Source organism: Balaenoptera musculus, chromosome 1 (assembly GCF_009873245.2).
Source record: "Balaenoptera musculus isolate JJ_BM4_2016_0621 chromosome 1, mBalMus1.pri.v3, whole genome shotgun sequence".
Taxonomy (NCBI): domain Eukaryota; kingdom Metazoa; phylum Chordata; class Mammalia; order Artiodactyla; family Balaenopteridae; genus Balaenoptera; species Balaenoptera musculus.
In genome coordinates, this window is record NC_045785.1 from 164061319 (window position 1) to 164077750 (window position 16432).

General features: G+C 34.6%; 1 protein-coding gene across 1 annotated transcript in view; it reads left to right on the top strand.

Moving 5' to 3' along the window:
• Positions 1–16432, top strand: part of AIDA (axin interactor, dorsalization associated) — a 41044-nt gene that overhangs the window by 1158 nt on the left and 23454 nt on the right. The window contains exons 2-4 of the mRNA XM_036852264.1: positions 6263–6332; positions 13965–14018; positions 14426–14480. Coding sequence (XP_036708159.1) covers positions 6263–6332; positions 13965–14018; positions 14426–14480 — 179 coding nt within the window. The remainder of the gene's footprint in view (positions 1–6262; positions 6333–13964; positions 14019–14425; positions 14481–16432) is intronic.

Here is a 16432-nt window from a genome sequence, read left to right on the forward strand (position 1 = left end):
TTATGGTTTCCTCCCAAAACTTCAGGGGTGTTTTTAAAATTAAAAGACAAGGTTTGCGTATATATTAAACCTTGCTTGTAGTTTCTTGCACATTTTACTGAAAATAGGAACTGCCTGCTGAAATGCTGTTGTTTGCAAACTGTTGCCAGTAATTACTTCTTGGTTTAAAGCAAGTTATTGTTCGAAACCATGTGTAAGTAAAATCCGCCCCAGCGTCTTTTGGAAAGAATACACGATTAGTGCTTGGAAGATCTAAATCCTGTATTCTTTTTCTACAATCGTTACTTGTGTTTATCTGACCATTAAGATAATTTAAATACGTGGATGTTCTCTATCTCATCTTACTGACTTTGAATTGCCTGTAGTTTTCAAAAGCCCTGAAAACCACCATGGTTTGGGCCATTTTGCCATGTGTTACAACTACTGTCATTTGTTTGGCACTTTCACTTGATTTCACTTTACTCTTGCAACTGCTCGGTGAGAATATTATTATTTTCATTTTGCAAATGAGGAAGCTCAGGTTAACCGGATTACCTAGGGTCACAAAACTATACTGGTGAAGTCTGGGATTTTTTTTTTTTCCCCCCAGTTCCAAATCCTGTCTGCTCTACTATGTAGTGTTTAAGGCATTTATTAAAGATGCGTTGTAGAAGTGAGTTGGACAGATTAGAAGACTTCCTTCATTCCCAGAGAATGTATCCTTCCATACTGTAGCCAGTTAGATAGTGAGCACCCATGTATACTCATTCTGCGTTAACTAAACTTGCATAGCCTGAAATCTAAAGCTGCCTCTCACTTGTGATGGTGGGACATCGCAGCTGTTGGCACTCAGCAGCAGACCTCACAATGGAAAGTGAAGAATACCATGTCCAATTGAAATTACAAAGGAAAATTGAATATGCAAGCTGTTTAGCTGGAATTTCTAAAAATATCTCAGCAAGAGAGTAATAGGCACCAACAAATCTATTGTTGAACCTCAGTTACTAACCTTGAACTTCATGATTCAGAGTAATTCTAAAATTACTATAAAAACCACCAGTGTCAAATTTGAATAGAAATATGTGATGATTGGCTTAAATTTTGTAAACATACAGGCTACATACACAATGATGTTGAATTTAAAATTAATACACTCAAAAATGAAGACCAGTTGTCTTTTTTTTTATTTGAATTATCTGTGAGAAAGGGAGACCATTTGGGGGGCCACTAAATGATGTGAAAAAGAATGGATGGGATTTAGTAACTGACTAGATACTGAGCGAGAAGAAGGAGAAGGAGTCTGGGAGAACTGGTCTTTCTGACTGCGGAGGCAGCCGTGCAACACACAGGAGTGAATTCATGGGATGGGGACCTTGGGGGGGGAAGGGAATGGACGTGTATGTACTTATCTATCGTAAGGTAAGAATATCACAGCTTAAACAGTTTCCTCACTCAGCAAGTGAGAGCTGGGCATACAGAAATGAATAAGATTTGATATCCATCCTCAAAGTATTGAGTCTAATGGAGGAGTTTATTTATTTATTTATTTATTTATTTTTTCACTGTGAGAAATGCTGGAGGATTTTAGAATAAATGGGTATTGCTATTACAGAAGCAGGAAAAGAGTAAGTGCTACCACACTCCTTGCTGTTTCCTGAAGCATGCTTCTGCCTTAGGGCTTTTGTCCTTTTTCTGGAACACTCCTCCCCCATTATCTCCTTGGGTCGATTGATCACCTCCTTCACGTCTTTGTCCAAATATTATCTTCTCTGTGAGGCCCTCTCTGGCCACCCTATTTAAAATTGTCCGGTTAAGTATGCTGTCCACTCCCACTCCCTCTACCTCAGTCTTGCAGATCCAACCCCCAATCCTGCTTAATTTTTTCTATAGTATTTATCACCATCTAAAATACAATATATTTTATGTGTTCATTTGGTTGGTTGTCTCTCTCCCCACTTGAATGTAAGCTCTTTGAGAACAGGGTATAGGAGGGCTTGTCTGTTTTGTTCTCTACTGTATACGTAGTGTCCAGAGTAGCACTAGACTGTTATCAAGTAATTATTTATTTAGATATTATATGATTGTTGTAGTCTAGTGAATGGCTTGATTCAGGAATATGCTGTGGGAGCATTAAGGAGTTGATGCCACAGTACCGTTGGAAGATTTAAACAAATTATGTCAAAACTAAAATTGCTATCCAAAATATACATGATCAATTAAAAACAACTCCCTCCAGCAGGCCACCTCTTTCAGCAGCCTGGGGGTACCTGCCCCCTAACTTAGGGTAGAGTGGCATGGACTCTGCTGCCTAGAATCAGCTATTTCATAGGATCTGTCCTGAGGCATTAATCCAGCACACAGATGCTCAATAAATATTTGTTAAATGAATGGGTGAGTTTGAAGATTGGATAAGCCCTGTTAATCGTCCTTGCTATGCCGTGTATCAGTGCCTCTCAAGGTGTGGTCCCACGTCCTTGCTGGTCTGCAACGAGATAAATAAAGAAATGGGGATTTAAAATTTAGGAATTTCATTGTGGTGTGACATCTTAATGATAGTTTTTATTTTATTTTATAAAAGTATTAGCCTGGAACAGATTGCGGGGAAAAAACTAGTTCTTCACTCTAAATAGTTTGAGAAGCACTAGTTTCTGTCATGGATTGCTGTGGGGTTTCTGTGGGTCACTTGTTTATGTGCTTTAAGAATATTTAAAACTTCCCCTTGAGAACAGTCCTGTATTACCTGTAGGCACCCTTGGAAACTGAGGTTATTCTCTAGAGGAAAATATTTGATAGGTTTTTTACCTTTACTAATAGAATGTCAACTCCTTTACCTGCTCATCTGATACCCAGAGCAGGTGGATTTTCCCTCAATGGACAGATTTATGTCTCACTTTGTCTTAAAATGGTGCAGTCATTTATGGGCTTAGAAAATTAATTTTTTTGCCTAGGTTTTACAAAAAGTTTTTTAAAATAACTTTATTGAGGTATAATTTATATACAGTGAAATTCAGCATTTTACGTTTACAATTCAGTGAACTTTTAGTAAATTTACCAAGTTGTGCAGCCATCACTACAGTCAAACTTTAGAACGTTTCCATCAGCCCGCAAAGATCCCTCATGCACATTTGCAGTTATTCCATGTTCCCACTCTAACCCCAGGCAGCCATTAATCTATATTCTGTCTCTAAAGATGAAATGAAATTTTTTTCTGGACATTTCATGTAAATTGCATCATATAATATGTGATCTGTATGTGGCTTCTTTCATTTAGCATAATGTGTTTGAAGTTATCCATGTTGTCGTATGTATCAGTACCTTGTTCCTTGTTACTGCTGAGTAGCATTGCACTGTATGGATATACCACATTTTGTGTATCCATTCACTACTTGGTAGACATTTGAGTTGTTTCTCCTTTTTGACTGTTATTATTAACGCTGCTATGAACATTCACATGTAAGTCTTTGGGTGCACGTATCTTTTGATTCTTCTTGGGTAGAGATATAGGAGTGGAATTGCTGGCTCATATGGTAAATTTATGTGTAATTTTTAAAGGGAAACTGGTTGGTTAAACTGGGTGTACCATTTTACATTTCTACCAACAATATATGAGAGTTCCTGTTTCTCTACATTGATAGCATTTGTTATTGTGTGTCTCTTTGATTATAGCCATTCTAGTGGGTATGTAGTGTACTTCACTGTGGTTTTCATTTGCTTTTCTCTTACGACTAGTGATACTGAGTGTCTTTTCTTATGATGCTTATTTTCCCTGTAAATCTTGTTTGTAAAGTGTTTCTTCATACCTTTTGCCTGTTTTTAAATTGAGTTGTTTGTCTTTTCCCTATTGAATTAGAAGGGTTCTTTGTATTTTCTGGGTATCAGTCCTTTATCAGATAGGATATATGATTTGCAAATATTTCCTCCAGTCTGTTGCCTAATTTTTAAAAACAGGATTCTGTTTGAATTTAACATCGTTGTCTACTGACTGTTAACATTTGAGCAGGAGTTTAGAGCTATATCCTTCTTCTGACAGTGACCTGCTTAGGTTTACAGTTACTATTGGCATATTGTGTGTAGAACTTGTCGAATAAAGAAACTGTGCAACACTATAACTTCCCTGAATTCAGGGATGTGTAGTTGACATTGTTAAGTGTAGACTGTGATTCCTGAAGAGAACTCTACCTAGATGGTAGGCCAGCAAGAGTTAGAAAGGAAACCAGGTACGGGACAAGTATGGCTATGGCTATTTCTAATTGTACTTACTCCTGTGTAAAATCCACAGAGTGGGTCTATGAATGACATTTTAGGACAAATATTCTGGGGTTTCCAGTTTTGGGGGAAAAGAAATAAATGGATGGAAGCACTTTGATTAAGTAACATGGTAGAGCTATCCTGGCAAACATGATTTTATGTAGGAGTTTCTTACGTTATGATAAGGAGGATGCAGACCTTTCGTAGATTAGATAGAGGTCATCAAGTGAACTTTACACTTGATCTTTAAAGACATGATTGCATAGATTAGAACTTCCATCTAAGACTTCTTGGAAACTTGGTGAACTGTCTTTTGCAATGGCTTGGTGGGAAATTTAGCACTTGCTACCCTTTGTACCCCTGCTTCCATTCCCCACCTAGGATAGCATAGTATGCTTGGGAATTATAGTTTCAAATTCTTTTGTAGTTACAAAATGTCTGACCAAAAAAATCCTTTCAATTCTTTATTTTCTTTTCCCCCCCCACTGCAAATTTTTCAAAATTAAAATAAATATCACGTAACATGAAATTTATCATTGTAAAGTTGTACAATTTGTTAGTTTTTAGTATATTCACAATGTTATGCCACCATCACCACTATCTAATTCCAGAACATTTCCATCACTATCAGAAGAAACCCTTTACCTGATATGGGTCACTTCCAATTCTCTCCTTTCCCCAGCCCCTGGCAACCACTAATCTGCCTTCTATCTCTATGGATTTACCTATTCTGGATATTTCATGTAAATGGAATCATATAATATATGATCTTTTATATCTGGCTTCTTTCATTTAGCATAATGTCTTTGAGGTTCATTCATGTTGTAGCATGTATCAGTATTTCATTCCTCTTTATGGTCAAATAACATTCCTTTGAATGTGTGCGCCACATTTTGTTTATCCGTTCATCAGTTAATGGACATTTTAGGTATTTCCAGTTTTTGGCTAATCACACATAATGCTGCTCCTGTGATCATTCGTGTACAGTTTTTGTGTGTGTGAGTGTGAACATGTTTTCTGTTCTCTTGGGAATATACCTAGGATTTTGAAACTGCTGGGTTATATGGTAACTCTATGCTTAACTTTTTAAGGAACTGCCAAACTGCTTTCCACAGTGACTGTACCATATTACATTCCTACCATCAGTTCCAGTGGTAGGGTTCCAATTTCCACATCCTTGCCAATACCCATTGTACTTTTTCCTCCCTCTTTTTAAAAATTATACCCAGCCTGGTGGTTGTGAGGTTGTATCTCATTGTGGTTTTAATTTGTATGTCCCTAATAACTAATGATATGCTATTCATGTACTTATTGGCCATTTTTATATATTCTTTGGAGAAATGTCTGTTCAATCAAACCTTTTACTCATTTTTAAATTGAATTATTTGTCTTTTTATTGTTTAGCTGTAAGAGTTGAGCTTAGACTTGTAACACAGATCCATCCTTGAAAGCTCATCCGAGGCCTAGCTGCTGTTTTTAAGTATGATGGTAACTGGGCAAACAGTGATTTCCAGGTCTGATCGGTAGAGGATTTTCTTTATTTGCCATGAAAAATACATTCAAAAGTATAATTTGACAGAGTATCATCACTTTGTCATGGCTGTAATTTGAACTAATCTTATCAGCAAATTAATGATAGACTGATAAAAGTACCTCTGGCCGGTACTATTAATTGGTGCTCACTGGAAGTGTTTAAGCCAAATCTGGACAACTGCTCTTGGCTTGTTGTGGAAGAAATTCGTGTGTACTAAAGAAAGTTGAATTCGATGTCATTTGAGATTCTTTCCAACTCTATGATTCTGTTTTTGCTGTCTAGAGCTGAAATTTGTCCCAGTGAAATGGTATGAAAAGTATCTTATTTCCATTGTCGTTGTATAGAGTTAGATTCTAAAGATAATGTAGATTTATACTTTGAAAACAGAAGAAAAGTGTTATTGTACTTCACTGTTTTTTAAGAATTAAATTATTTTACCGTGTTTCACTTGAAATAGTTTGCTTTCCTTCAATTTTAAAGAATGTTTTTTTCTTCTTACAGATTAGCAAGACACCTACAAAAAGAGGCCCAAGCTCAACACAATAATTCTGAATTCACAGAAGAACAAAAGGTACCATAAAATAATCTCTAGATACATCAGATTCCAAATGAAAAGGGTTCTGTCTTTTGAGTCCATTAAGCAAAAACAAACAACAAAAACTGTTATACTTAAGTACAAAGAATGATACTGATTATGCTTTGCTGAACATTAAGTAATTACTTTAGAGATACCACATGATTTACCATGTAATGAATTTCTCACTTAATGAATTTCTTTACTCAGCCATTTAGACTTTTAGTGGAGACCATCCACACTTTGGTTGGGGAGGAAGGGGTACTAGAGACTGGAGTTTGATTGTGAGTAATTGCATCCCACCTCAGTACTTACTTAACTCTGAACTTCCTTAACTCCTTCTCCACCTCCTCTGAAAACAAACAAAAAACAAGCCACCACTGAAAAAAAATTAGTTCAAGTCAAGAATTTGGCATAAGAATCCATCAACAAAATAAGTGCATAAAGTTGCAGAATGTTTCAAGGGTGCTCTTTCTCCTTGAATTAAAATTTTAATGTATCAAATTGATTCCCTGTACTGCTAGAGATTGTGAAAAATGGGATATTTTAAGAAGCTTTACTGTAAAACAGTGAGAAGAAATGGGAGGAAACAATTCTTATTTTTCCTGGCTCAAGGTATCTAGTGTTAAGTTAAATTTTAATCTCGTAGATAATGAAAAAATTCATGTCAGTTTTCCTCTCATTTCTTAAGACATTGTAAAAACTATGGCGACTTAATTTGCTTTTATTCTCTTTTTGTACAAGGAGTGGGAGTGGGAGTCATTCTTTGCACACTCTTTAAGTAAGCCTAAACAAATTGGTTTTAGTCCTTTGGCCGGTACTCATTTGATTCATCTTTATAAGTCTTTGAAAAGAAAAAAACACCAAAAATTAGGGTCAGTCATATTTCTTACACAAGTTAGTATGTTTGCATTTTAAAAATATTTAGGGTCTGTTGAACTGGTTTGCAGGGCAGAAATAGAGACACAGATGTAGAAAACAAACGTATGGACACCAAGGGGGGAAAGTGGCGGGGGGCAGTGGTGGTGGGATGAATTGGGAGATTGGGATTGACATGTATACACTAATATGTATAAAATGGATAACTAATAAGAACCTGCTGTGTAAAAAAATAAATAAAATTCAAAAATCAAAAAAAAAAGAACCTGCTGTACAAAAAAATAAATAAGATAAAATTCAAAAATTCGAAAAAAAATAACTAAAAAAATTTTTTTTGGGTCTGTGTCATCTAGTGTATCTTTATTTTGTATTTTATTTATTTATTTATTTATTTATTTATTTGCCTGTGTTGGGTCTTCGTTTCTGTGCGAGGGCTTTCTCTAATTGCGGCAAGCGGGGGCCACTCTTCATCGCGGTGCACGGGCCTCTCACTATCGTGGCCTCTCTTGTTGCGGAGCACAGGCTCCAGACGCGCAGGCTCAGCAGTTGTGGCTCACGGGCCTAGTTGCTCTGCAGCATGTGGGATCTTCCCAGACCAGGGCTCGAACCCGTGTCCCCTGCATTAGCAGGCAGACTCTCAACCACTGTGCCACCGAGGAAGCCCTTTATTTTGTATTTTAAAAAGCAATAGAAGTTTTAAAATTTAAAAGTATATTTTTCTTTTTTCCTTAATAATTGCTAATATCCACAATAGATTTAGGAAACTTAGGATTTTAGCCCTGGAAAATAATTACCACAGAGGAATTGTCCGGTTTGCAAAAGGAAAGGAAGAAGGACTATATGCTTTATCACCTCTAAGAATTGTGAAATCTGTCTACGAATTGCTAAGGAAGTGATCAGCTGGCATCACAGAATTGAGAGTTAAAACATCTATATTTTGAAACAATCTCAAATATCTGAGTATGTAAATTAACAGCTAACAAAGTGTGTTATGACTATGCAAACAAAATGAAAGCTTAGGAAATTAAAAAGTTTAATGACAGCCATACTTTAATCACCTGTTTGCCTTGAGTTACTTATATGCCTTGTCTCCAACATCTGTTGCTTAGGTATAGGCTCTATGAGCAACACGACCTCAAATATAAACTGATTTGACCTAAAACATACTAAAGTTTTAAAAAATGTCATCAGGAAATGAGCTTTGCTGATGATTAGACTAACAAGAAAATATTAGCTTTTTCTTAATTTTCTTTAACTTTCTAAGGATGAAGCTGGGGTGTTTGACAGTGCTGTGTATTTAATCTTTAATTTGTAGCTGTTCTTAGTAGGCACCCGGCTGCTGTCTTTTTTCAGCTTACACAGATCTGACCCTCCACAAGGCCCAGGAGGCACCATGACCTAAAGGAATGAGCCTGAGATCTGGAGTCAGAAGACTTGGTCTTGAATCCAGTCTCTGTCTCTGGGCCTTAATTTCCTTATGTATGAAATGAGGGATTAGATAACCCTAAATGATCTTGAAAGGTATCCCTAAATCTTCAAATGACCTCTACCTTTGAGGTAGTCTGTTCCTCCTCCCCTCCTGGAGGCCTGATTTCTGAGGTATTTATTATTTATAAGCCTGCCTAGGAGGCAAATGTGGCTGCCAGTAGTGACTACAGAGAGAGGTTGTGCCTGCCTCCCTATTCCTTGGGCTTGGAGAAGGACCCCCAAATCACTCTGTACTACATTATGAATATAAGGCAAGTCGTATGCATTTACAAATTTATTTTTCTTTAAAAATACAGGTGAAACATTCACAACGGGCCAGAAACCTCATATTGACATTATAGGCCTTATTTCAATGTCACATAAGGAAAAACTTAGAGGCTCCAAGTTAATAAATGATTAGAAAACAAAGATTTCCCAGACATTATCTGGAGAACATTGACTCTGAAAAATTAATAGATGTTATATGAACGGAGTTTGTGACTTGTCAGGGCTTTTAGTATGCTAATGTGTATGTTGGATTTTTAAAGAGTTTGGGTAACGGAGTATTTCTTAAATTTGTTGGCTTTTGAAAGTCTCCCTCCTCCTCCCTTTATAATATTTCATTGGGTCTGAAGAACATGTTATGGGAAATTTTGAAACCAACTGTTAGGTCTGCAAAATTAATTGAATGCCAGACCTGGCATGTAAGCCAAAGGAGAAGAAATTTGATTGTGTTTTCCTTAAAAGAGGAAAATGGAGAATGTTCCTTACATTAAGCAAAATTGTTCTATATGTTTTCTATTTGGAATTATATTCTTTATGCTTTTACTATTTTAAATGTTTTTGTAGCAGTGACAAGTTTTAGAATTATGCCAACCATTTAATAATTTGTGGAACTTTGAAAGAAGATTTTTAAAAACCACCATATTTCTAAAGTGCTTTCTTTATGAAGCTTTTTACTGTTAGCTCACAGTAAGATTTCAAAAATATTTGATGAATAAATGCTTTGTTAGATCTTAAGTTATTGATATTTATTTGTATATGATTATTATTTTAAGGTTAGAGGAATCCTATTTTTTTAGAGAATAACATATATATCTTCACAATATTTATTTTAAATCTGAAGAACTCTAAAGCAGAACTACTGATCTCTCTAAAGTTTATTAGTTGATGGTAAAAAATCTTCATATGGCTTTTCTATTCAAAATATTCTCAAAGATTGCTGGTGGAAAAAAAAGCAAGTTTATAATTCTTATTTGATCTTCCCTCATGATCAGTTGACATAGCTTTCATTTCATTTCTTAATAGTTTTGTCATTATAACAGCGGGGTTTAGTAGCCAAAAAATAGCTGCCAAAAGCTTTCATTCCGTTAAATTCCCTGCTTTGGTGTAGTAGATTTTCTCATGTAAGTTTCTGGACAGAATAGAACATCCTGTCTCATGATGCTTAAAAAGTTTTTCCCTGTTTTGAATCAAATTTAGTGGTAATGAGAATTCCAGCACTATATGCTTGTTTTACATTTTATAGGTCCCCCCTTTCCACTGCCTCCTCCCTCTCTTCCTTTCTTTCCTCCCCACCCCCGCCATCTAAAGAGTAGACGACTGGCTGTCTAAATGTAAAAAATTAAGTCTGGATTGAGACTATACTGCTTTAACAATGTGTATTTTTTCAACCTATTTTTCCTTGATATGTTTTAGCAAAATTACTTTAGCTCTTTATTTGTATATTTCTGTTTCATCTTTTCCTTTAACCGCTCTTTTTGAGTTGCCATTTCCCTAGCAAGTGACAAAGTAAAATAGCCAATATTCTGAAAATGACAACATTTTCCATTTCTATACCACAGTAGGTATAAGCAGTTAATTTGAATGAAGTGCTAATTATTTAAATCTTTCTAAAATTAAACTACACTTACTTTGAGTGCTTAGTCTTAATGTGTATTAGTTAATAGTCAGTATTTATATTCTGACACATATGACCTTGTGCTTCTTAATAATTTTTCTGAACCATTTCTTTCTAAGAAAGTTGAAATAATTACAGTAGCAAGCACTTGATTTTGACATCAATAAATGCTGCATGTTTTGCTACAGCTGAAAATGATAGCGTTTCACTCCTTTTTTAATACTGATGTTGGGTGTGGTCCCTTAAAATAGTTATGAATAATGCCTATTGGTATTTTGCCATAGTTCAGTAGATTCTGTGTAAAAAACTGTTGCTTCTGCTTAACTTGAAGAAATATTTAAACTTAAAATAGATTATTAGTGGACTCATAGTTGTTAAACTACATTTTACCTTAAATGTTTAAAACATCAAATCAAATGGATTGTATAGTAAAGAAGGAAAAGGAGTTAACTAGTATTTTTAAAGACTTACTCACTGGTACGTGTCCCTTAATACAGACAACCCTTTTTCAAAACCAGTTTTTAAAGAACATAAAAAGTATGGCCAAATGGTATTAAAATAAGTGTGTTACTTTGTTGTATATATTGCTATTGTATAGAATACGCTGATGTCCAGGGCAAGTTGCTTAACCTGTCTTCTGTTTTCACATCTATAAAATGGTTGTATCTAACTCATAGGGTTGTAGTCGGGATTAAATGACTTAATGTGTGTAAATCACTTAGGAGAGTCTGTCATTTAGTAACTGCTCAATAGTTGTTAGCTATTACTATTACTATATAATTATATTTATATTTAAAATTATTTACTAGTTTTGTCAGATTTGAGTGATATATATGAACAATGATTTGGGGTTATTAGATTTTATGTAGAAAAGATTGTTGCTGGTTCCTCCACAACAGCTCTTTCAGAGGGTAAATAAATCTGTGAGTATCTTGATTCCTTTTGCAGCAATTATATTAAATATAATATTTAAATGTAAAATTTCAAAATAAAATTTGACATTTTCTAAACTCTTATATTAAGATTAAAAGAAATTTTTAAAGATTGTGGAGATAGTTAAATATCGTTACTTGTTCCTTGACCAAGAGTCATGTCTTTTGCTCAGTCGTGGTTTATTTATTTATATATTTTTAAGTTAAAAAAAATTTTTTATTGAAGTATACTTGAGTTACAATGTTGTATCAGCTTCTGGTGTACAGCAAAGTGATTCAGTTATACATATTGATATATATACATATTCTTTTTCATATTCTTTCCCATTATGGTTTATAACAGGATACTGAATATAGTTCCCTGTGCTATACAGTAGGACCTTATTGTTTATCTATTTTACATATAGTACTTTGTATCTGCTAATCCCTAGCTCCTAATTTATCCCTCCCCCGTTCACTTTTGGTAACCATTAGTTTGTTTTCTATGTCTGTAAGTCTGTTTCTCTTACATAAATAAGTTCATTTGTGTCATATTTTAGATTCCACATATAAGTGATATCGTATGGTGTTTGTCTTCTCTTCCTGACTTACTTCACTTAGTATGATAATCTCTAGGTCCGTCCATGTTGCTGCAAATGGCATTATTTCATTCTTTTTTATGGCTGAGTAGTATTCCATTGTATATATATACCACATCTTCTTTATCCATTCATCTGTTGATGGACGTTTATTTACCTTGCTTCTATGTCTTGGCTATTGTGAATAGTGCTGCTGTGAACATTGGGGTGCATGTATCTTTTCTAATTATAGTTTTATCCGGATATATGCCTAGGGGTGGGATTGCTGGATCATATGGCAACCCTATTTTTAGTTTTTTAAGGAACCTCCATACTGTTTTCCATAGTGGCTGCACCAGTTTACATTCCCACCAACAGTGTAGGAGGGTTCCCTTTTCTCCACATCCTCTCTAGCATTTGTTATTTGTAGAATTAGTGTTTTATTTTGTGAACTGCTATCCCAGCTGTTTATGGTCCACATGATAATTGCATAGTGCCATCTAGCCTGAGTGCCAGCTACCAGGACAATACTTGTTACTCCTCTTTGCTCCTCATTTATCTTCCAAAGAAAATTGATGAAAGAGAAAACCACCAAATCTAATTGACTAAACTTTTGCAGGTCGTCAGGATGTATAGAAAAACATCCTTTTTTTTTTCCAGAATATTTTTTTTGTGAAGGCATTGCAAATATTGTACATATATGCTTCACTTTTATTGTCAGGATTTATTCCTTTTTATTAGGAAGGATTTAAAAGTCTCGATGGGCATAATTCAGCTGCTTGCTCTGGCAGATATTTGTTCTATGGGTCTCCTCCCTTTCATTTCAACCCTAGTCACTCATGTTCTTGTTCTGATTACTGTTTACGTAGACAGTTGAAATAACCTGATTGATCTTACCTTTAGTCTTTTCCCTTTTCTCCTTCACCCTATGGATACTGTTATCACAACAGTCTTCTTAAAGGGCAAATCTGATAGTCATTCTTCTGTCCAAAAACTATCTGTATAATTTATTGCTAAAGTAATAACAGATTCTGCAGCTGGTCCTAGAAGGTCCCCTTTATAATGACCTCCCTCCCCCAACACACGCATTTCACATTTCAAACCTATCTCCCCCTGCTTCAGTTTGGGACTTCAGACAGCTGAACCATGACAGTTTTCCTAGTACTTTAGTTGTAGAAATCCTCCCAGTCACTGGGGCGTGAATCCTAATTCCCATTCTTGTCCTGTTCCTCCAGGACATATTACCGCTTAGTTTGCTGAAGCCCTATAGAATCAAGTGCCTCTGCTTTATGTTACAGTGATTCTGAATGTGTCTTATATAATAGAAACATGAGCTTATTAAAGACAGGGACTATGCCTTATCACTTGTATCCATTTTATAGCTCAGATCTGACTGTAAAATTTACCACCATTTATCACAAGTATTGATTCTGCTTAGTATTATTGATATATTTAATTGAATAAGTCAAGATTGGATTTGAGTCAAGATTAAATTATACCACTGTGCTAACTTTCAGATATTTTTGTTTTTAAGTCTTTCAGTGAATATCAGACTTTATGGAGAAGAAGAGAAGCTAAAGCTTAGGAGGGAAGATGCTTGAAGTCCTTTTCATTGCCCTTTAAATCATATCTAAAGCTATCATCAAAGCAAACTTGATTTAGAATTGGTTGTGGCACATTAGGTCAGGAGTGAATATATACTCACCTTCTCTGCGTGATCCCAGCCCTTTACCTCCTGTTTCTCATCTCCAAAGTCTGCAAGATGCTAAAAGAAGTAAAATTTAACTTATTTTTTAAACTTATAGATCGCTTTTCAGTGAAAATTAACTTGATGATTTGGACAACTAACAGTTATGATGTATTTGGTATTTATAGCATTTTCTTTTTCCTACAGAAAACCATAGGCAAAATTGCAACATGCTTGGAATTACGAAGTGCAGCTTTACAGGTAAATAGGTTGCCCCCCTCCAACTTTTTAATATAAGGAAAAGAAATTATTGTGAACTATTCTGATAAAATATTAGCATTCATGCCAAAAGCAGTATTGTCTCAGCAAGGTTTTATAACAGTAAGAATTCATGGGTTAAACTCATATTAAAAGATTTAGTTCATATTATATAAACTGTAAAAATAAAAAATATGACTTCAATTTTTTTTCTGTTATTTTTAGCCTGAATGTTCCCAAAACACAAAAACAAAAACCAGTTTGGAATTTTTTATTTTTTTACCCTGAAAGCAAGAAATAGATTCATTTATTTTGGCTACTTTTTGAATATGTCGTCAACCACTTAAAAGACATAGGGTGCAGGGAAATCTTTGTAATAAAAATATGTAATATGCATGTTTTAAATTCAGTCCACACAGTCCCAAGAAGAATTTAAACTGGAGGATCTGAAGAAGCTAGAACCAAGTAAGTTTTATTTTATATTTTTTAATGATACTCCTTTAGAAAAATATTTGAGCTATTATGGATATTAAGGTTATTTAGCGGAGATGCTGATTTGAGTCATTTCTGTTAATATCTAATGCTATGTAATTTTTTTGTGCTTTTATAATTCCTATAATATTTATAGTAATTTTTCTTTGGTTCACTTTCATTATAGAATATGAAACATTATTTGATTCTATGTCGTACCTCATCTATCTGTTTTAGCCTTTATTTTGTTTTCATCCCTTTAATAAGACTGTAATTAAATTACTCTGGTAAACATTTACAGTAGAGTCTACTGGAGAATATAAAGTTACAGTCACTGATGGCTATTTATACTGCATGTCACTGAAAAACTGCAGTCCAGCTGTTTGATCTGCTCTATAAAATATTTCCTTGTTGCTCTCATTTTCCTTCCTGAAAGTTTTTTTGAGGTAAACAATTCCTTCAAATATTTTGGTGGTTAAGATGCTGCTAGATGAAGCTTTTTTGCTGGTTCAAATGAATGTTATCTTAGAGGAAATGTTTGAAATATAAGCAAGGGCACAAGTATTGAATATCACCACAGTCAATTTTAGGATATTTTTATCACCCCATAAAGAAACCCGTTATCCATTAGCATTCAGTCATTTCCCTCCAGCTTCCCCCAATTCCCAGCCCTAGGTAACCACTAATCTACTTTTTGTCTCTATAAATTTGCCTGTTCTGAACATTTCAAATAAATGGAATCTATAATGTATGGTCTTTTGCAACTGGCTATATATAAGATTATTTTAAGAAAAGCACATTGATGGCTTTAAAAAAAAGATTTCAGCTGCAGTTAGGATGTCTGAGTTATATGATGTTTCTAAAGAAAATCATAACGTTCAATTTTAAATGATAAGAATAATTAGGATTTGTGATCCTTACCTAGTCACTATTTTCCATTTCTTTTCAGTTTGTTTCCAAATAAAACTTAAGAATCTGTTAGGTATGTAGGATGACTGTAAAGTTTGTAAACGCTTATACTCAGATGTTTATTATCTCTTTCCATAGACACACTCAATTATTCCTCCTGTTGCCTCATAGACTTTCTCGTTGGTAATAATGGTTGCCATTTTTTCGAGTAGCAGCAGTATACCAAGCACTCAGATAAATCGTCTCAGTGGCATTTTGCTTACTGACACTTGCCTGTGATCTTACAGATTGTAAATGCCAGAACCGGATTTTGACCAGGGTTCTAAGTGATCTCAAAGCCTGCATTCCTACCACTGCACTCTGTTATTAATACTTGGAATGGTGCAGTATTGACATCAATCCTAAATATCATGGTTCTTCAGGTCAAGCTCCTGAGAGATTATTGACCCATATCTTAGTGGAAGATTGGACTAAAATCTGCATTAGTCTTCTACTTTGTTCATTTGTTTTTGTTTTTTTAAGATTTGGTGTGGGAATGGAAAGGAAAGAGTATTATTGGGATTCATTTTGTTATAGTTTGAATTTATATAATGCTTCTCATTTGTACTTCTCCCTTCCTGGTACTTATTATCTTTTTAGATGATTTTAATTTGCTGTTGCCTCTAAAAGGAACATAAATGTGTATATTGTATCTCAGTAGGATATGCTCTGTAATTAATTTTGAATTTATAAAATCTAGGCACTTGTTATGAGTTAATTATTTTATCAGAATTAAACATTTTCTATAAATTGGTGTTTGTATTTCAGATTAAGTGTTCTTAGTCAAGCTGGCCTCTGCCTCTTCTAAGAATGTTAAGGAAAGGAAAATTAATGAATGATTGTGTCTTTCAACATGTTAGACCTAGTTGGTTTATTTTGCTAATGTATTTTTCCTTCAAAGTTTTTAAAATATAATCCTGTCTGAAATTCATACTAAAACTAAGATCTTGAAAGTAGTATTTACTTGATTTTCTTATGTTAATCCTTAGTAACAGACT